We start from the raw sequence: 21,253 nt of genomic DNA on the forward strand, positions 1-21,253 counted from the left end.
GAGATAATGTGTGTTTCCTGTCAGGAAATAGAGAGTCTGCTCCCTTTTTGAGTATTTCCTGCTTTAGCTACTTGAGTAGTGGTAGGATAATTTCCTGAATGCAGCTGGTTTGACAGTTAACGATGTCCTTTATGAAGGGCTTTTGAAGTTTCTTCCACAGAAGCTGGGCGAATTACTACGGAAACCAATTGTTCTCAACCAGGGGCAATGTTGCCCCTCCGGGGCCACGTAGCAATGTGTAGAAACATGTTTGGCTGTTAGACCGGAAGTGGTGGTGGTGGTGATGATACTGACATCTAGTGGGCAGAGGCCGGGAAAGCTGCTAGACATTCTGCAATGCACAGGACACCCCCTCACAACAGTTACCCAGCCTAAAATATCAATAGTGCTGGGGTTGAGAAACCCTAGTTTAAAGTAATATTTTCAAAATATACTCTTACTTTTCTGTTTATTCCTTATCCACCTCTCCCTTTTAGGAGTTGTTGAGGAACAACAGTATTAGTTTAAAATAATAATTACCATAATTACCTTTATTGAGCACTTACTGTATTCCAGGCTCTTTGAGTATATATTTTCCCTTGGTCCTAGTGTATTATTGCTATTTTATTATTGGTCCCATTTTGATGCATGAGAAAATGAAGACGCAAGGACATCAAGGAATTTGCTCAAAGCTACACGTCTAGCTGTGATTCCAGAGTTTTACCCTCAGCCCAAGTTAGCATTCAATATTGATTGTACCTGTGCCTTTGGCCTCAGGGTTTGCTTAATACAAAATACAAATTAATACAATATCATTTAAAATGTCACATAATAGCAGCATGACACATATTTGGCTCTGTGTGCAGGTCCACAAATTGAGGCCATGACACTTGAGAAACTTAAGGATTGCCAATGTTATGGGAAAAAAAAGGACTTTAAAGAATTGAATTTCACAGCGGAACTGGGCCTTAAAAGATACTGAAGCCCACTTCCGGCTTTGGGAAGCACAAGGCCAAGCCACGTCAACAGCACACAGTCACACTGTCCTCCTTTTACTCAGCCTCAGCTTCTGTTTGCTCATTCACATTTTCTCCAGGACTTGATTCTCTTCTCTAGGCACTCTTGCTAAAAAGGCTAACTCCTAACCCATGGAATGTTTACTGCTTTCCAGAACATTTGTATTTCATATTAACTACAGAACCTTTCGTATAACTACTCTATCTGGCTCCAGGTTGACTCACCTTTACAGGTAGCATCTGGGTCATCTTTCACCTTGTAATTTGAAATAAAGTAGTTCCCCAATTTGGGAAGGTGTGCCCTGTAATGTTTATCAGATCTACATGTCTTACAGGCAATCGAGGGCTTCTTTTTGAAGTTGGAGATGCTGTTGAGGGATTGGAACTGACTGAAGCCACCCCAGGGTACAGGTGGCAGATTGTCCCTAATGCCAGTTCTCCATTTGGGTTTTGGTCAAAGGAAGGACAACCTTTCAGGTATGTTGTAGGAAAAGTCGGGGAGCCCACATCAAAAGCACCTTTACTAACCTAGGTGAGGCTAGGAGACAGATAAGGAAGGTATCGAGATTTCCAGGAGTTTATAACACTAGCCAATTCAACAACAACAGAGTTTGAGAGTATTCTCAATCAGTGTTGGTCATGCTAGTGCAGGGACAAATTTTGATCAATATGTAAAATGTATTTTCCACAACTGAGTTTACAATCTGTTTTGGAGATGATTATCAGCGAACATTGAGCTGAGCAGGCCGGGAGACTTGAAAGACAGCAGAGTAAAACATGCTTTAGGTACATGGTTAAGAGGTAAAACTAACATCTGGTTGATGCCAAAGAAAGATCCAAGAATTCGCCCTTTGGGTACATGAGGGAGCAAAGTCTAGGCAGCATTCTGTAGGAACAACCTTCCTGTGCTGAAGGTCAACCCAATGGCCCTTGTATAGCAGGGGAAGCTCTTGCAGGTTCTGTGAGACGTTGTTTTCAGTAGTAGTGATGGCATCATGATTCTAATTTTCCTGTTTAATGGTGTGTAATTCCTTTAGTCTTTTTAGTCCCTTTGAGGATGTAGGCAAAATTTCTAGTATTCTAAAGTAAGCTTAAAAATATAAAAGCTTGAAAATTGCTTAGAACACTGTTTCCTTAGTGTGTTCTCAGTGTATATGTTGAAGGATAGATCCTTTACTGAACGACGGATCTCTTTTCCCTTTGAAATCCCTCTTAGAGAGGATGGCTGTGACTCATGAGTGTGAATTTCAGCCAGTCTGTGACCTCCTCCAAATATTTTACCATTTTTACCATTGAAAGTAATGGCGAAAACTGCAATTACTTTTGTACCAGTCTAATAGATTTCAACTCAATTGTGTAATGAAAAGCTTAGAGAATTTTTAGGCATTGAATAAGCCAAGTAGGGTTGGTAATCTGTGAGCAGGAAAGTGTCTCCTGAAGCCTTACTTACTAGGTACTTAACCATGAGTTTATGGTTTTAAAGTAGCAGTTAAGGCTGGATGCTATGGCTTGAGCCTGTAATCCCATCTACTTGGGAGGCTGAGGCAGGAGGATCGCCTGAGTCTAGGAGTTTGGGACTAGGCCCTGTCTCTAAAAAGTAAAAAATAAAAAATTAGTCAGGGGTGGTGGTGTGCACCTGTAGCTACTTGAGAGGCTGAAGTGGAGAATTGTTTGAGCTCAGGAGTTTGGGGCAGCAGTGAGCCATCATCACACCACGGCACTCCAGCCTGGGCAACAGAGTGAGACTCTGTCTTTAAACAAAGAAACAAAAATGTGGCAGTTAATTTGTGGTCCATTGTAGCACCTAATAATTCATCTTTATCATAGTTTTTAACGACCATTTAATAATGTTCAAAGGAAAATCTTTCAGCTACATTTGGTGTATTTGGGAGTGTTAAGGAGTGAGTCAGCCTACCCCAAAAGGCAAAAGAACATTTCGACTTCTATAGTAGGTCTTGCAGGGTATGTCCCTTTAACTGCCATTTTGAGGAACCACAAGCCAGGTAGTAACTAATTTTCCATTCCCTCTCTCATTAATCTCTTTAAAATCTAAAAATTTTAAATTAAAAAATTAAAATATTTATTTATTGGTAAGTTAATGTAATTATATTGTGGACCTTTAAAATAGTTATTTTTGAAGCTATTTTTAGGTATAAAATTGTCTCAAAAATAAAGATAATGTATATACATTAAAGCAAAATTTAAAAACATCTTTATATTGATCTGAAGATTTAAGAAAATAGCATTATCAGAAAATATTCTTGGTATTTATTTACACAGTCTAATCAGTTCCTTAACTATATCTGCCTATAATATTAGGTTGCTGGAATTTAAATATTAAAAATATGATCTTTTAAAAATGTTTTATGAAATTGCCTGTAATCTTCTTCAAAGTTGCATCTTATGGGTTTTAATTTGAAATTGTTGACATTTTGAATTGATGCTTATCTGGTGATCATAATATTTTTAATTAGAAAAATGCTGTCTGCAGGTGTTGAGGTAGCCGGTAAGCTCAGAGCAAATTCTGATAAGCAATCTGTCTTTATTTCTAATAATAAGAATAATATTTACTATAGATTGAGCTTCTACCACAATCCAGGGCCTGCAATAGCTGTGTTAGGTGGTTTTATCAGCTAAGCCTCCGTATAGCTGTGTGCTGTGGCTACAACTTTCCCAAACATGACACAACAGCAAGGGGATTCGTGTCCAATGTAGAGATGTATTGGGCTACTGAGACTAGGCAGGTGCTATATCTCTTTCTAGAATATTCTGGGCAATCATGTGGCATAAGAATCAGGTTGTTCTTCATTACCATAAAAGAAGACAAAGTACAAGGGCAGACATTTGTTGGTTCAGTGATTCAGGCCTTGGTTACTCTTGCTTGACTCTACGATCTTCCACTTTACAGAGCACGGCTCAGTGGGTTCTTTGTGGCTCCAGAGACAAATAATTACACTTTCTGGATTCAGGCAGACAGCCAAGCTTCCTTGCATTTCAGTTGGTCAGAGGAACCAAGGACTAAGGTACTCACTGTCTTCTCATTTTCCTTTTCTCTGTTGCCAGTCCTATACCCATGAAGAAAGAAAGAATCAAAGTTAAGGCTCTCATGTTTTACAGATAGTTTAACATGACATTGGATGATCAGGAACTTTAATTGTTGAAAAAGAATTTGAACGTGAACCTACTATTTATTGAGCATTTACTGTAAGCCAAATATTATGCTACATCTTTTATAGACCTTGTCTCTAGTTTTCACTGCATCTGTGCAAAATGTATGTATGTATATATATATGCGTATATATTACGTATGTGTTTGTGTGTATATACACATATATACACAAAGAGATATGTATGTATCTTTTCCACATGAAGAAATTGAGGCTTAGAAAGATTGTGTGGGCCAGGTGTGGTGGCTCATGCCTGTAATCTTAGTGCTTTGGGAGGCTGAGGCAGGCAGATCACTTGAGCCCAGGAGTTTGAGACCAGCTTGGGCAACATGATAAAACCCTGTCTCTATTAAAAATACAAAAATTAGCCAGGCATGGTGGTGCATGCCTGTAGTCCCAACTACTTGAGGGGCTGAGGCAGGAGGATCACCTGAGCCTTGGGCAGTTGTGGCTGCCACTGCACTCCAGTCTGGGCAACAGAGTGAGACCAAAAAAAAAAAAAAAAAAGAAAGAAAAAAAGAAAGATTGTGTGCCCAATCCACTTGGATAGCAAAAGGCACATTCAGGATTCAACCCCAAATTTACCTGACTCCAAAACTTGTGCCTTTTCCACTAATTTTGGGTGGAGATGTAGGCAGCTATATGTAGGAATTCCCCATCAACACTGAAGGATAAGAAAAGATGCCTTTAACAGCAGCCAAAATGCACTTATGCTATTGACAAAGAATCACAATATTTTCCTCAAATTATTACTATGTTTCTTTGAAATTGATTTGCTAGTTTATTGGAGAAATGTCATAGATTTTGATGTGATCAAGTCATTCCAGGTCTCTGAAGAGCTTAATACTACCTTCTCCATAGTGTCATGTAATCCTAGGGTTTAGGTTGGTTGTTCCTTCTCTGAACATGGCCCATCTAGTCTCATTTGAGTACTACTCAATTGAAATATACATATATATATATATATAGATGATAGATAAATAGAGAGCTGGAGAAGCATAAATAACCACAGGGCCGAGGTAACTGGGTTATGTTATGTTAAAAGGCAGACCAGTTCAAAACTGTTTTGTTAGTAGCAGTTCAGACACTCAGTGTCTGAGAAAGAGATGCCTGGAAGCTTCATAGTATGGATCATGATATGCTTATTTGGGCACAGGTGAAAGTGGCCTCCATCAGCGTTGGCACTGCTGACTGGTTTGACTCCTGGGAGCAGAATGGGGATGAAGGGACCTGGCAGCAGAAGTCTCCCAAGTTGGAGCTGTTGGGTGGAGCCAAGTATTACCTGGAAGCAGAGCATCATGGGATAGCCCCAAGCAGGGGGATGAGGATTGGTGTCCAGATTCACAACACCTGGCTGAATCCTGATGTGGTCACCACTTACCTACGGGAGAAACACCAGATCCGAGTCCGAGCCCAGAGGCTTCCAGAAGTACAGGTCTGTGTCTCTTCCCAGTCCCATGGAGCTGAACTCTGGAAGGAATAAAGTCCCACGTAGCAGGAGCACTGACTGGGAGCCTGGGGACCTGAAGGGTCATTATAACCTTGCTGTCAAAGAAATAGGATATCTCTTTAACAGCATTGTGAAGATGTTTACCAAAACGTGATGTCTTATTCCTGAGATTATCTTACTCATTGAGTTAGTTTTAGGAATTTAAGTTCCAAGTAAGTCTTCTTTTAGAAACTTATTTCCCAGAAAAGAGACAAGGTCCTCTAAACACACGCCCGACACGTGTGCATGCATGCATGTGAGCATATACACATTAAATTCCGTAATTTTTGACTGATTCAGGTCCTATTTCCCTATAGGCTGTGTTTTCTAAGTCTACTTTGAAAATGTCCTGTCCTTTAGGTCTCTGAGCTGTGCCCCATATTTTTGTTGAAGAGTTTTTATGTATTATAGTTTTTTGTTGTTCACTTTTTGGTGTACAAAGACAAATCAATATGAACTCTGCCCTCTAAAGCTTACAGTCTAATAGTAAAACATGTACACAAATAACCATAGAACAAAGTAGAAAGTAACAAGTGATTTAAGAGATTAAAAGCTGGCCGGGTATAGTGGCTCACGCCTGTAATCCCAGCACTTTGGGAGGCCAAGGCGGGCTGATCACAAGGTCAAGAGATCGAGACCATCCTGGCCAACATGATGAAACCCCGTCTCTACTAAAAATACAAAAATTAGCTGGGCATGGTGGCATGTGCCTGTAATCACAGCTACTTGGGAGGCTGAGGCAGGAGAATTGCTTGAACCAGGGAGTCGGAGGTTGCAGTGAGCTGACATCACGCCACAGCATTCCAGCCTGGTGACAGAGTGAGACTCCATCTAAAAAAAAAAAAGCTGCATAGAACTTACTCAGTAGCAAAAGTATAATGTGCCCTACAGGGAATGTGTTGATGTGTTGGAAGCAAAGCAGAGACTGCATAAGCCTCCAAGAGAGGGTGCATGCCATGGAGTTGCTTCTGCCTGCCAGGCTACCCTTGGGAGAAAGCAATTGGTGAGAGGGGCTGAAAGTGCAGCATTCAGTGGCAACTGTTACATCTCATATTCTCAATCAAGGGGCACAGATAAATAGGGAGACTGACATCTCTATTATTCCAACAAAAGTTCTCATTAGGTTATGACGCTGTGTTCCTCAGAGATTTCTGAATGTTAAAGCATTTAAAAGTTAAAATTACAATAAAAAGGAAATAGCAAGCTGAGGAGGAATGTCCTGTGTTCTTAGATTGTCTCTCTGGCTTAATTAGCACTGTCATTTATTCTTGTCTCTCTTGACTTTTGTAGGTGCTGAATGTGTCAGGCAGAGGAAACTTCTTCCTTACTTGGGACAATGTCTCTAGTCAGCCAATCCCTGCAAATGCCACAGCCCATCTGGTGGGAGACTTCTTCAAAAAATGAGGGATGGGGGTGGGAGAACTGGGGGTGGTCTTTATACTCATGATATAAATTCCTGGCATTTTTTCCTTTGTAATAGATTCAAACAACCATTGAGGAGTTACTTGCAGTAAAATGCAAACTGGAACCCCTTTGGGCTAACATCCTTCTCCGGCTTGGATTTGAAGGAGGTGCTGTCCCTGGCTTCACACATTCTGATTGTCTTTTTCATCATGGTCTGCTTTCTTGCTATAAAATGAGAACAATCCCCATTTCCTCTCCAAGGTGATAACAGAGTAAAAAAAAATATGAAACCTGGATTTGGACACTGAGTGGCTGAGGGACTGCACTGCACTGTGCTTGGGAGGGTGATGCTCAGTGGGTGTCAGTAGAAAGGAAAGGCATTCCTCCTGGGCTGTGAGGTAGAGCGCAGCACCCTCCTATACTCCCCATGCCACACGGTGGGAAAAGATCAAAGACATAGGTGAGAAACATGCAAACATAGCCAAAACCATACTAATCTTCTTCAAATTACATCTAAAGGAATTACTACTTAAGAAAGTAGTCTTAAGAAATTCTTAAAATGTGAGGGTATGTTTTTAAAACTACTACTAAGGTGAACTAAATTCTAGTTATTTTTGAACACCTCTTCCATCTTGATATTCCTTGTCTTTTTGCTTCTCAATAGTTTTTCATATCCTTCTACACAGAGAAAATGCTAAAGGATTTTCAAGGCTCCAGGAACACAGAATGAGTTTCTTACAGCTGGAGCCTTCAAGCCAGGGGTGCTGAGCACTCATGCTGTGGCCAGCTCTCCCAGGGCTGAGGGGCCCATATCATGGTGAACAGGACAGCCCCTACAACAAAGAATTATCCAGCCCCTAAAATATTAATAGTGCTGAGGTTGAAAACTCCTGCTCTAAAGTCTTCTTGTGCCAACAACTTTGTCCCTAACTGAGCTAGAAATCAAGGATGCTGGGGAGTTAGAGTTGAGGAACTGAGGCTCAGAGAGGTTGAGTTACTTACTCAAGGTTGCATGGGTAATTGGGTTAGAACGGGGGTTTTCTTAAGTGAGATACTCTAAAATCCTCATGCACACATATCAGGAAGCTCTGTCTTGTTTAACAGCTATGCCTGTCTTTCTATTTTATCTGAACTGCATCCAGGCCCAGAAGTTGCCAACTCTGATGGGGACCTCACCAGTGGGATGGAGCCCTTCTGTGGCAGGTTCAGCCTCTGTCAGCCTCGACACCTTGTCCTAACTCCCCCGGCTGCCCAGAAGGGCTATCGGCTAGATCAGTATACACACGTGAGTAGCAGTCTTTGTGCTTCTGGGTCAGGTGGGTAGGTATTGGTATTGCTCTCTGGATTCGAGACTGAAAACTCAGAAGCACAAAGGAATGATTGCTGTGATCTGCCCAGGCTGTTTCAGGCTGAGGTTCTAGGTCTCTTGACTGCTGTTTCAGGTATGAACGGACACCACTGGCCCCCCACTTGTGTGTTGTTACCTGGAAATGCCTTTGTATTAGCTGTGAGACTTGTGAAACTTTATTTGCTACAATATTTTCTTTGATCTCTAAGAGTGCAGACTGTGTCTGGTTTTAAATCCTGATTCCACACCCAATGTGCCTTCCAAGTCTGTCTTAAGTACAGTATGCCTTCATTTACTCATCTGTAAAATGGACAGTAATGTGGTCTATCTCTCAGGACTGTGGTATAGATTAAATGAGATAATCTAGTAAAGTACCTGCACAGTTAGGACCCAGTGAAGGCTAATTATTGTTACTCTAATTGTTGTCATTATTTTTTATTTTATTTTTTGAGACGGATTCTCGCTCTGTCGCCCAGGCTGGAGTGCAGTGGCGCAATCTCAGCTCACTGCAAGCTCCGCCTCCCGGGTTCACGCCATTCTCCTGCCTCAGCCTCTCCGAGTAGCTGGGACTACAGGTGCCCGCCACCACGCCTGGCTAATTTTTTTGTATTTTTAGTAAAGACGGGGTTTCACCATGGTCTCGATCTCCTGACCTCGCGATCCGCCCGTCTCGGCCTCCCAAAGTGCTGGGATTACAAGCGTGAGCCACCGCGCCCGGCTGTTGTCATTACTGATGGATTGAATTGTCTGATGCATTTCACAAACACCTCTTACATCCTTTGCTTCGATAGCTCCACCACCCTTGTAAAAGAAGTGCAGCTGATTTGCCCTTTGGGAACCAGACTGAGTTTTGCTGGAGTGGTGGAGCTCATGGCAGTAGTTTCTAGTCTTTTCCCAGTTGGGCTGCTGTGGGAGTTGGGGCTAAATGGTTCAGGCTTGAGCTCCTCCCTTCTTCAGCCTCATCTCTTCTGCAGGGGCACCCAGTGGAGGTGATTTTGCCCCCCCAGGGAAGAGTTGGCAATGTATGGAGACAGTTTTTGTTGTCGCAACTGGGGAAGTGCTATTGGCATCTGGTGGGTGGAGGCCAGGGAAGCTGTTGAACATCCTATAATGCATAGAACAGCCCCTACGACAAATAATTATCCAGCTCCTAAAATATTGATAGTGCTGAGGTTGAAAACTCTTGCTCTAAAGTCTTCTTGTGGCAACAGCTTTGCCTCTAACCTGAGTTAGAAACCAAGGATGCTGGGGAGTTAGAGCTGAGGAGCTGAGGCTCAGAGAGGTTGAGTTACTTGCTCAAGGTTGCACGGGTAATTGGTTTTCTTAAGTGAGATACTCTAAAATCTTCACTGCCAAGCACAGTGCTAAGCATTTAAAAACTCTGTTTAATGACATTTTTTTGGTCTCAGAAAAGGTATTTATTGTATTTTTCCTTAGCTTTATTTAGGTAGGGAAATAACAATTTAAGTTATTTGTCTCTGGCTATACTGTTAAGCCCTGGAAGGGCGGGAACTGGGTTGACTCTCTCAGAGCCTATGGTGGGGTTCTAGGGATGTGGACTTCTCTCTACATACTGTTTGAATGACTGCTTCTTGCACTAATAGAACTGAAGGACTTATTTGGTGTCCATAGTTGTGTCTTGCATACAAAGGCCACATGAACAAGATCCTGAAGATGACTGTGTCCTTCACAGTCGGCTTTCAAAACATGGTAAAGAACACCACCTGTGACTGGACTCTCAAGAGGACCAGCCCCGAGAGGTAGCAATCGGTGGGGAGGCGTGGTGGGAATTCGGTCAGCCAGGAGGATTCGCTCTCTTGGGGACAGTGACCCACCTGAGGCACTAATGGTCCTATATTTGGGTCTCGTATACTAATACGGGGATTTGGATATATTTTATTTGACAAAAAAGTTTGACTCCAGAGCAGTTAGTTGTTAAGAATATACTACTCCCTTGAGGGAGTCTGACATTTCTCATAGGAATAGAATCGTAGAACAGCGTAGTTGGGGGAGACCTTAGAGAACATTCTTTGACATGACAGAAAGAGGAAATTTGGGGCCCCAAGAATTTGTGATTCATAAAATTCATTCAGCTAGTTACCCTGGAATAAAATTCGGCCATCTTGATCCCTTGATTCAGTGCTTTCCACATAATTCTCATGGGTCTTGTAAATGGTCTTAAACCTAAATGAAACTGGTAATGTCCGGAAGTACCAATATTCTCTGTGGTTATAGCCTAACATTATAATTTGCTTAAGACACACAGTTAAACTGTAATTTGAAAATGCTGCTGACATTGCATGTCATGGATGAATGATTGACTTAAAAGGTGACTGCTAGTGTTATATCCAAGGCTGAGCTGATCCGACCTTGGGTGGGGTGTTTGTACCCATGGCACCCAGGACTGCTTGGGTGCAGGGGTTCATGGGGTCTGTCTCCTGGCTGCATAGCCCACAGGCCCCCCAGGTTGGGAATAAGGGCTCTAATGGGAGAGGACTGCAAGTGCTTCCTGAGAGCCCAGTTCTGCTCCGTGCTGTTTTTCAGCTGGCAGTTCCATTGCACTGACCTCTGGGAGACTTGTGTGCGTCGCTCCGGGGATCTCCAGCCCCCTCCGGCAAACTCCCCAGTGCTGGTTCATCAGATCGATCTTCTCCCTCTGGCTCAGGAGACGGGCCTGTTCTATTTAGATGAAATTATTATTGCAGACACAAACGTAACAGGTAATCATCAAATTCTCTCTCCTCCACAAGCCTGTCAAATGCCCACCTCAAACTTTCCTGCTAGGGGTTACTGTGTTTTTAATGAGGAGAGAACAGGTGCTCCTCCTTTTTGCCTGTCTTGACTCTAGAAAACAGATGCGGCTGGGATTGTGTGCCTTTGGTACTGTGTCTCTCTAGTCCCTCTTCTTTCCTATTTTCCCCACTATTTTCTCTTGCTTCTGGTATCTGTACTGTTACTCCAGTTTTCCCACTTTCTTGCTGGGGAGTCTTGGTTTCTTCATCTGTAAAATGGGTATAATAAGGACCCTACTTCATTAGATTACTGTGAAGATTAACTAAAGTTTAATATAAAGCACTCCTTACTGGTCTTGTCCATAGAAGGTGCCTAATAAATATAAGCAATTATTATTATTATTATCATTAGGCTAGCAGGATTTCTCCACCTCTCCGTGAGTTAATATGTCATACCAGATGCTGGAAGGAACATAGCAGTGTCTGTCTCTGTAAATTGGCTAAGAGTCTGATTTACAACCTTCAAGACAGATGCAGTGAGAGTTAGAAGGTAATCATCTTCTTCAGAGAGATGGCCCTTGTCATTTCTGTCTCTCCAGACTCTTCCTACTCATTATTTAGAGATCAGGCCTGGCTCTTCCTTCCCAAAGTCTCCCTTGACCACTCTTGGACACAGTGGTCTCACCTGGCTCTTGCCCGCTAGTCTTAGGGACAGAGTCCTCCTCTGGGGCCCTGCTGAGGTGTCCGTGTGTGACGTGCACCCACAGCCAAGGCAGAATGGTGCAGTTTGCCCTCAGTGTCTTCAGGCTTCCAACTTTTGCTCATGTTTCCTTCTCTGTCAAATCCCTTGTGGCTTTGGGGCTCAGCTAGCCTACTTTTTATAGTTTATTTCCCTCTCCAAGAAGAAAAAGATGATACCTTCATTTACATTTTGATTTAGAAAATGTACAACTTTCCAGTCTTTTGCCTAAACATTGCAGTACTAAAGGCAGGGGAACTTGGGGATGGGAGGCAAGAGGACTCTTTATCAGCCTTGAAATTACATCATCTTCGATTCTCATCAAAATCCCATCTCTTCTCTGTTTCCATAGTTTAAGTGTTTTGGGGACATCTGGGTCATTGCTTATTGTTCCAAATCTGTTTGTGCTCTGGCACACTTAGAAAATGACACTACTCAAGCGACGTGCTGGGTGACTGCCTGAATTTTTTGGTGCCCAAGACAACTGGCTGGGGGTCTTTGGTGACCCCAAGTGCTGCCTCAATTTCCAGAAGGCTGAGGGAATCAATATTTCATACACTGGAGCCCACTAGTTGGAAAACTCAGGACTGGGTAATAGGTGCTGTTCAGTTTTTCTTTCTCTCCCTTTAATGCCATTCTGCCTCTCCAAACACTTGAAGCCAAGGATTCAGAACTTTTTCTTACTGCCCTCACCTCTTTGCCACCAAATTCTCTGTGTATCTGGAATCATCCAGGGGTGGGGTGAGGTGAGGTGGGAGCAGGAAGGGAGAGGGCGGAGACAAGAGGGAAGATGGGGGTAGCATACATGAAACGGTCTGCCTCCCACTTTATCACATTAACCCTGCTGGCAATGGCTTTGTTTTCAGAATTATTTAATGGCAACATAAACTACACAATTGGGCTCAATATTCATAGTTAATTGTATATCATTTATCTGATCTCAATTTTATACTTGATGATATTCCCCCGACTAACGTCCTCTATGAAACTTCTTTGTATCTCCCACTACCACTGGATAGTGGTAGCTTCCATTTATTTCTCATTTAGTTCTCAGAAGCCCATGAGTTGGTTCTATTATCCCCACCTATGGATGGGGAAACCAAGGCTAAAAGGAGTTGAGTAATTTGCCCCAATTCATGCAGCAGGGCTGTGGAGGAGATCGGAATCTGGTGATCACTGACCCTTGAACTGAACCTTCAGTGACTCTACCCAGCTGAGCAAATAATCATGTATTGACCACCTACTCTATGCCTTTCCTGTGCTAAGCATCAAGCATGGGAAGATGAATTAGACAAAGGTGTTGCCCTTAAACTCTTTAAAGTCTCCATTGTAACCAATCTTGGGGAAGAAGCTAAAAGGATATTGATATTGTGCTGATCATTTTAAATCTTAAATCTCACTAAACTCTCCTTGTCAGGTTGATTGCTATCAATCATGCATGTCATAATCCCCACTTTACACATACGAAAACTGAGTCTTATGGAGTGTGTGTGGATTAGCTGAGTGGGAATCCAATAGAAATGAAAAAATCAGGATTTGACCAGTGGTCTCTCTTAAAGCTTGTACTCTTTCTGCACTCGTGCTGGCTCCACACTGTGGATAAACACCCAAGTGCCCCTGTGTGTGCCTCTGAGTTTAGTGCTCCTAAGAGGATCATCCCTAGAGTTGCCAGGGGCTGTGGGAAGGAAAGGAGGAAAGGGTGGCAGGCTACACTGCAACAGATTAACTGTGTAGGAGTGCCTCCAAGAGCATAGGGAGTCACATTTTACTGGCTGCGGGGTTATTGAACTTTTCTGTGGAATCAATCTTCATCTCCTTAAATCAGGACCTTACACTTTCCTTTTTGTACTAAACTGAATGGCTTATCCTCCTGCCTCCTCTCCATGTGTTCTTTATGGCAGCAGATAAGTAGGAATCTATGCTTTAGGTGTGTGCTGAGATACGAGTAACTCACATTTCCAATTGGGATTTTCCACACAGCAAGTCTCCCATCTTGAGTCACTTGATAGTAATTGGATCACTGGTCTCTAGTTTCTCAAGCTGATTCTGGAACGGCTCGCCCAGGGGGGAATCTGGTGGAATCAGTCTCTGTGGTGGGATCCCCTCCGGTCTACAGTGTCACATCCTGGCTGGCGGGGTGTGGCATGGAGCCCCCGCTCATCACTGCACGGTAAGGAGTGGCTTTTGTACACCTGTCCCTTCTCCTAAGAATGCTTGTTGGCCTTGGGGGACACAGGTGAGACTTTTTTCAGGAAAAGCTACCTGTCTTGTTGCTTAAAGCGATGTTCTCAATCTTGAGAATGCAGCACCAGATTCACCTGGAAGTATTGTTACCATTACTGGGCCTGCTGTCAGAGTTTCTAATTCAGTAGGTTTGGGGAAAAACCTGACAATTTGCATTTTTAGTAAGTTCCTTGGTGATGCTGATTCTGCTGGTCTGGGGACTACACTTTGAGAACCAATTCCGAGTCAGTTAGTTTAAAAATAGTGGCATTTTGTGCTGTTCAGAGGTTCACGTCACCACTGTTTTGTTTTGTTGTTGTTCCTTTCATTGCATCCCTCATGTATTAATCTTGTTGAAATCCTTTCAAGTGAAATGTCTAGAGAAGAAAAATAGCTATTTCTAAGAACTCACCAGCAGATGGCACTAGAGCCCCATAAGCATTGCTTCGTAATAACCATTTCTAGCCACAGTTTACAAAGCAGTAACTAAGGATCAGGCTTCTTCTAAGCTTCTGGAACACATGTATACTCTAATTTGTTCTTTTAATTTTTCACCTAAACCCCAGTAGAATGGGAAGAATTGAGTGCTCTGCCTTTGATGTATGTATATGTATATGTGTGTGTAGGGATTATATATATATATGTATTCACACTGTATATATATGTGTATACACATATATATCTAAATATACAGTCATGCACCATATAACAATGTATCCATCAGTGATGGACCAAATATATGATAGTGGTCCTATAAGATTCTACTACCATATTTTTACTGTACCTTTTCTATGTTTAGATATGTTTGGATACACAAATTCATACCATTGTGTTACAATTGCCTACAGTATTCAGTACAGCAGCAGGCTTATAGCCTAGGAGCAACAGGCTATACCATACAGCCTAGGTGTGTGGTAGGCTGTACCATCTAGGTTTGTGTAAGTAAACTGTATGATGGTTGCACAATGATGAGACCATCTAAGGATGCATTTCTTAAAATGTATCCTCACTGTCAAGTGATACATAACTGTATAGGTTTCTTTCTCTCATCTTTTTCTACTATGTTCCAAAATGAGTTCTCGTACTTACAGCATGCTGCAATGGCATATTAAAGGCAGGTGCAGAAAGTTTGAACCCGTGCTTTACTTTCCTTGACTAAATGTTTGTTCCGTGGTCGTCTGGGCAGGAAAAGCAATCAAACCATCAACTGAAAATGAAGGGCTGAGACATCTTCAGTGGCAGAGAGGAAGCCCACCGTATCGGTAGGCTCTAAACGCCAACATTTTTCACTCTGAAATGATAGAGGCGAATTCAGTTACTCTAAAATGATTCTCACTTCAAGTGGTCCTGAAAACTCCCTTTCTGAGTTTCCTCAGGTCCCTTAGCTCTTTCTGGAAGGCTGCCGCCTAAGCAAGACAGGACACCCTTCAGACAAGGTCCTCCTAGGTGCACACCCCAACCCAGACGTTAATGCTTTGTTTCTGACGTGCCACAGCTCTGTGCCCACTGAAGGAACAGAAGAGGGAGCTGGACTGGTCTTGGTGACAGCACAGAGACGACAGCGGACAAGTCCACCTCTAGGAGGACACTTTCGCATCCAGCTTCCTAATACAGTGATTTCTGGTAAAGGGGCGATTGGGGGGTGCAACAATTCTCACTCACATAGTCTCACTCACATTCCCAAGGGAACAACATCCTGGGAGGTTGTCAGGTGATAATATTAAAGCTATTTTGTTTATTTTCCAGTGTCTGAAAGTGACATTCTTAAAATGAAAGATTTGGAAAGTGACTTATTGTTTTTTTTTTTTTTTTTTTTTTGAGAAGGAGTCTCGCTCTGTCGCCCAGGCTGGAGTGCAGTGGCGCAATCTCGGCTCACTGCAAGCTCTGCCTCCCGGGTTCACGCCATTCTCCTGCCTCAGCCTCTCCGAGTAGCTGGGACTACAGGCGCCCGCCACCACGCCAGCTGATTTTTTTGTATTTTTAGTAGAGACGGGGTTTCACCGTGGTCTCGATCTCCTGACCTCGTGATCCGCCCGCCTCGGCCTCCCAAAGTGCTGGGATTACAAGCGTGAGCCACCGAGCCCGGCTGGAAAGGGATTTATTGTTAATGCTACCCCAACCTTTCCATTTTGTAGCTGCAGAAGATGTATAGATGTGGAAACTGAGTGGGTCAGCTTCTGGGACTGTTGTAAGGAGTTAACCACAAACTTGGTGGCTTCAAACAGCAAAAAATGATTCTCTCCCAGTCCTGGGGCCAGAAGTCCAAAATCAAGTTGTCGGCAGGGCCACCCTCCTGTGGAGTATTTGCTCCTGCCTCTTCTGGCTTCTGGCGGTGGCTAGCATGTCTTGGCTGTGGCCATATCACTCCAACCACCGCCTCTGTGGTCACATCGCTTCTTCCTCTTCTATCTCAAAATTTTCTCTGCCTCTCTCTTATAAGGGTACCTATTATACAATTGTATTTAGGGTCCACCTGGGATAATCTAGGACAGATTTTTCCTCTCAAGACCCTTAGCCACATCTGTTGCCATATGCAGTATATTATTTTGCTTTATAAGTTAACATTCATGTTTTCTGGGGATTAGGCCATTAGGCCATCTTTTAGGGGGTTCATCATTCAGCCAGCTACACTGAGGCTTGCCAAAAGGTCGTACAAATAGCTGATGACAGGGTCCAGTTGTGAACCCAGGTATTTGATTCCTGGGTCAGTCCTCTTCTTTCTAGAGTTTTATAGACCAAGATACGTGGTAGCCATGGTCCGTCAGAGTTAGACTTAATGGTGACACCATATACTATGGAGGATTTCAGTGGTCCCAGCAAATGTAGAAAGAACTTTCAGATGCAATTAGTGTTTGTAAATCTTCAAGAGTACATACAATGCACAAAGAACAAAGATTAGAAGTGATAATGATACGTTACTTATTTGGTAGAAACATGGGGAATCAGAAGCAAGGCTCAGTAGAACTTGAGAGGGGCTGTATAAAAGTTGGAACATGGTCCAAAAGTCTTTTGCCCTCCCAAGCAGAAAGTCCCTAGGCCTGCACAGGACCTTCTTGGGTGGGAAGAACAGAGTGCTGTTTTTATTATAATAGGGTGACTCAGGAGACGTCGAAGATCCCTAGGTGTTGATTCTGGTAAATGGGGGAATAAACATCAATCGTGCCCTGCCTCTATGAGGCCCATTACTGTGCTATTTATATTTGATTTTACTTCTATGGACGACAGCTCATCCGTAGAGACTTTCTGCTACTGATTTCTACAACTGATGATCCTCAGATCACCGCCTGCACAACAACTGGGAAAGTCAGCCTTGGCCTGGCCTTTTGAATGATGATGGATCTGAAACTCTATATAAATGTAGAAACATATTTTGTAAAAGGATAACAATTTCGTTCGCAATTTAGAAAGGCAGTGATATTTTATTAACCCTTCAGGGCAGTGTGGAATTCAAGAGAAATGCTCTTGAGTAGGTAGAAGGCAACCTGGGTTTTCATTTAAGCCTGTCTTTCTGCATTGGCAAGCTTCTGCGTATGGTTGGGTTTCATTTTCTTCATCCCTAAAGTAGGCATTAGGATACCCAATGACCCACCTCACAGGGCTGCTGGGAGCAGCTAATGAAATGGGAACTTCTGGTAGAGCACAAAGCAGGGTTCAAACACAGAGAGCTGTTATTCCTCTGTGGGGACATGGAATGGGGAAGCAGGTGGTTGGGCTTAAAGGAAATTCTAATAGAGAAACTGAAGTTAAATGCCAACATTCCTCAGCTGGGCTGGCCAAGTTTTTATGGGTGTCAGCTGCTGTACGCCTCCCTCACTCCCTGTGAAAAGTGGCCAACTTTTCTCTGTTCACAGGGCCAGTTAAATTTTTCCAGGGAAGATCTAATATTTAATAAGGCTTTCAGGCATTACAAGGGTGTGTGGAGTTTACATTTTGAGTTGACAGTTGAGATGGTTTTGTCTGACATGGCTGTGCTCTCTGATTGCGATGTGATATGGTATGAGTGAAAGATAGTGTAATATGAAAAGTGGGCATCTACTTGTCTTTACCTTAGGAAAAAATGGTTTAATTAGGGCTGGGGATTCTACTGAAGTTCTATTTTGACAGAAGGGTCTCCTGAAAATTTGATAGGCATCCTGGTGTGTATCGTGTTATCCTTGAGGATGAAACTCTGTAAGGTGGATTAATTAGTGTCTGTGTTTTCTGTATCAAAATCTTCTCTCACAGATGTCCCTGTACAAATTTCTGCTCATCACCTTCACCAGCTCTTACAGAATAATGCCAATGACTTCACATCCAGGTACCTCAATGCCAGTGACTTCACTGTGAAGGAGGATCTATACACTTGCTATGAACACTTGTGGACCTTGTCCTGGTCCACTCAGATTGGGGATTTGCCCAATTTTATCAGGGTATGTATAGTATCCCTTTTAGTGGCATGGATTTGCTGCCCTGGAGAAATTCTGCAAAAAAAAAAAAATCAGAATTATACGCATGGAAACTGTCATGAATTATTAATTTTGTTGGAATATTCGAGTAAAGGGATTCTATGAACTTTCTTTCTGGAAGTTTTCAACACATATTTTGTATCTCATATCCCTGAAAAAGCAATTTAAACCCAACATCTCCCTTCCTAACTCAGTGTAGGTAGTGAAGTTGTTGGTCAGTGTCCACCATGCAATAATTCTACATCTGTTATTGGATAATTTAAGCAGATGTGATTGACTTAGATGATCGTGGAAGCAGATGGCATAGCAGAAGGAAGTTTAGAAAAGAATTTGCTGTCTTTGCGTAATGACAAAACCAGATGCTCTTGCATATTTAGAGTTTTAAAAAATAATCTAATGATCATCTAGCATTTGGTTATTATAAAATGAAGCCCAAGATGAAAATTTTTCCTAGTTGTATGGTGTTGTGGGTTATCTGGTTTTCAATCGAAATTCTAGAAAGGAGATGGAGGAAGAATGGGAGACCTTGCTCTTATCTCATGGCACTGTTTCTTTCCACCTTATTTTAATATTTTGGATTGCAAACATATAAAATGGAAAAGCATGGAGAAGCAAAGTATCTCCAGACTTAGAGAGAAGATTGATTTATTGTACCCCTTTTGGCAATCCACTCGCAAATGAATATTTCTCTAAACTACTGGGACTTTCCTTAGCCATTATTTACTGTTACATTTCTATATTTCAATTCTCTGTCACTCTGCTTTCACTTTCTAGCTGTCTGATTATCTGAAACACAATGTGAAAAGACTCTTTATTATTTGATTAGACAAGATTAGATTTCGGTTCCATGACAGAATTTACCAGAAATGTAACCATCTCAGGTCTCTGATGAAAACCTTACTGGAGTGAATCCCGCTGCAGCCACGCGTGTGGTATATGATGGTGGAGTTTTTCTTGGACCCATATTTGGAGACATGTTGGCTACTGCCAACCAACATAGTCAGGTGAGAGTGAATGGGCCACCCTAAGTGCAAGTTCCAGTTTCAAGTCTAACTCACTCCTCACTGATTCGTAACATGGACCCATTGATTTAGCTCTTAAGGGCCATTTTGCCAATGTGTAAAACAGGGGTACTTATGGCTGTCCTTCTTCTACCCCCACAGGGTATGTACAGTTCCCTGAAAATGTAAATGCCTTGTAACCACAATATTCTAATTATTGATACTATTGTTATGGTGCAAAAAATTGAGAATCTCTATAGCTAAATAGGATTTATGCTTCTACCTAGTGGTATCAAAAAGTAAATGAGCTTAGTTATTCTTTTTGTCTTTAAAATGTCCTTTTATTTTTTTCCTATCTTCCCGTATTTCTGTTATAGGTCATCTGCTTTCAATTTGATAAAGTTTTAAAATACAAAAGCAATAAAGAATAATATTATCAACACCTGGGTACCCAAACTGAAAATTGACATTGTCAACATTTTGATATATTTTTTGTCTTTATGGAAAAAATGAAACAGTACAGATAAAATTGAAGTGTTCTTTATTGTCCATGCAATTCCAATACCTCTTCCCTTAATAAGGAAACACTGTCATAAATATAATCTATATGCTATTAATGCATTTTTTATACATAGAGAATCAGTGGGGTTGCATATTTTTTACCTTTCTCATTTCCAAGTAGTTTTCGAGTTCTATTAGACTAACATTAGTTCCAGTGAAAGGGAAAGATATATAGTCTCTCTTTAGGAATCTAGCATTCTGTGACAAAAGAGACCCCAAATAAAGTGTCCAAATACACTCTAGTCTTCAGTTATATATTCACAGAGTGGTGGAAGAAATGCACCGAATTTGTTGGTCTTTACTAGCAAATAAAGGGCTTGTCACATAAAGTAGGTACCTGGTTGGAAATACAGAGTGATAGGAAGTCTTTATGCAGTTTAAGTTTATGAAATTTACGTCTATATGACAGAAAATTTACTCAATATTTATCACATTTAATTACAGAAATGGGTTTCAGCATGTCCACCATCATTTTAAGAAAGCTTCATGTGTTTTGAGCCATTCATTGCAATTTAAGATTAATTACTGGGAAAATAGAAAAAAGGAATAAGAATTAGCAAATCATGAACACGTTTCAGCTTGGGAGCACTTCACAAATACTTCATGAATACCCTGGTAGATAAGAAATGCATAAAATGGAAAAGAAACTTTGTCTCATTTCAGGTGGTTGTGCGAGTGAATGATGTACCAGCTCATTGCCCAGGTTCCTGCTCTTTCCAGTACCTCCAAGGGTCAACTCCCTGTGTCCATTCTGTGTGGTACTCCGTTGGTATGATTTGTGACTTGGCTCTGAGATGGGCATAAGCCCGAGACTTGCAGTGATTTTGTTAGAGGCCATGTAGCTGGTGATGGGTGGGTAGAAGATACATTAGTTCATTAGGTGGAGGTTGAGTGACTCAGCAGAAAGTGTATTTTTTGGTCCATCTAAGGGATATGGTCATGAATTGAAATGGGAAGAGGTGGACTTTTGATGACTAAAAATGTTTTATTGTCTTTGTCCTTTATTTTGAAATATTATGTCCTTTTAAAAAATTGAGCAGTGATCACTTCTCACTAGTTAGAGAAAATTTAAGACTGGGGCTGTGTACTACAATTACAAATAAAGATGACAAATATTTAAGTCAGCATTCAGCTCCTTGAATTTTGGGA

General features: G+C 41.9%; 1 protein-coding gene across 1 annotated transcript in view; it reads left to right on the plus strand.

Annotated features, from left to right (window-relative positions):
- The window catches only part of PKHD1 (PKHD1 ciliary IPT domain containing fibrocystin/polyductin), a 475,332-nt gene that overhangs the window by 21,924 nt on the left and 432,155 nt on the right, over positions 1–21,253 (plus strand). The window contains exons 13-25 of the mRNA XM_003254164.4: positions 1,331–1,472; positions 3,904–4,018; positions 5,319–5,597; positions 6,942–7,031; positions 7,132–7,222; positions 8,198–8,340; positions 10,036–10,163; positions 10,948–11,123; positions 13,906–14,044; positions 15,593–15,720; positions 18,322–18,506; positions 19,424–19,546; positions 20,768–20,873. Of these exons, the coding sequence (XP_003254212.2) occupies positions 1,331–1,472; positions 3,904–4,018; positions 5,319–5,597; positions 6,942–7,031; positions 7,132–7,222; positions 8,198–8,340; positions 10,036–10,163; positions 10,948–11,123; positions 13,906–14,044; positions 15,593–15,720; positions 18,322–18,506; positions 19,424–19,546; positions 20,768–20,873 (1,845 nt within the window). The remainder of the gene's footprint in view (positions 1–1,330; positions 1,473–3,903; positions 4,019–5,318; positions 5,598–6,941; positions 7,032–7,131; positions 7,223–8,197; positions 8,341–10,035; positions 10,164–10,947; positions 11,124–13,905; positions 14,045–15,592; positions 15,721–18,321; positions 18,507–19,423; positions 19,547–20,767; positions 20,874–21,253) is intronic.

The sequence above is a fragment of the Nomascus leucogenys genome, chromosome 22a (assembly GCF_006542625.1).
Source record: "Nomascus leucogenys isolate Asia chromosome 22a, Asia_NLE_v1, whole genome shotgun sequence".
NCBI lineage: Eukaryota > Metazoa > Chordata > Mammalia > Primates > Hylobatidae > Nomascus > Nomascus leucogenys.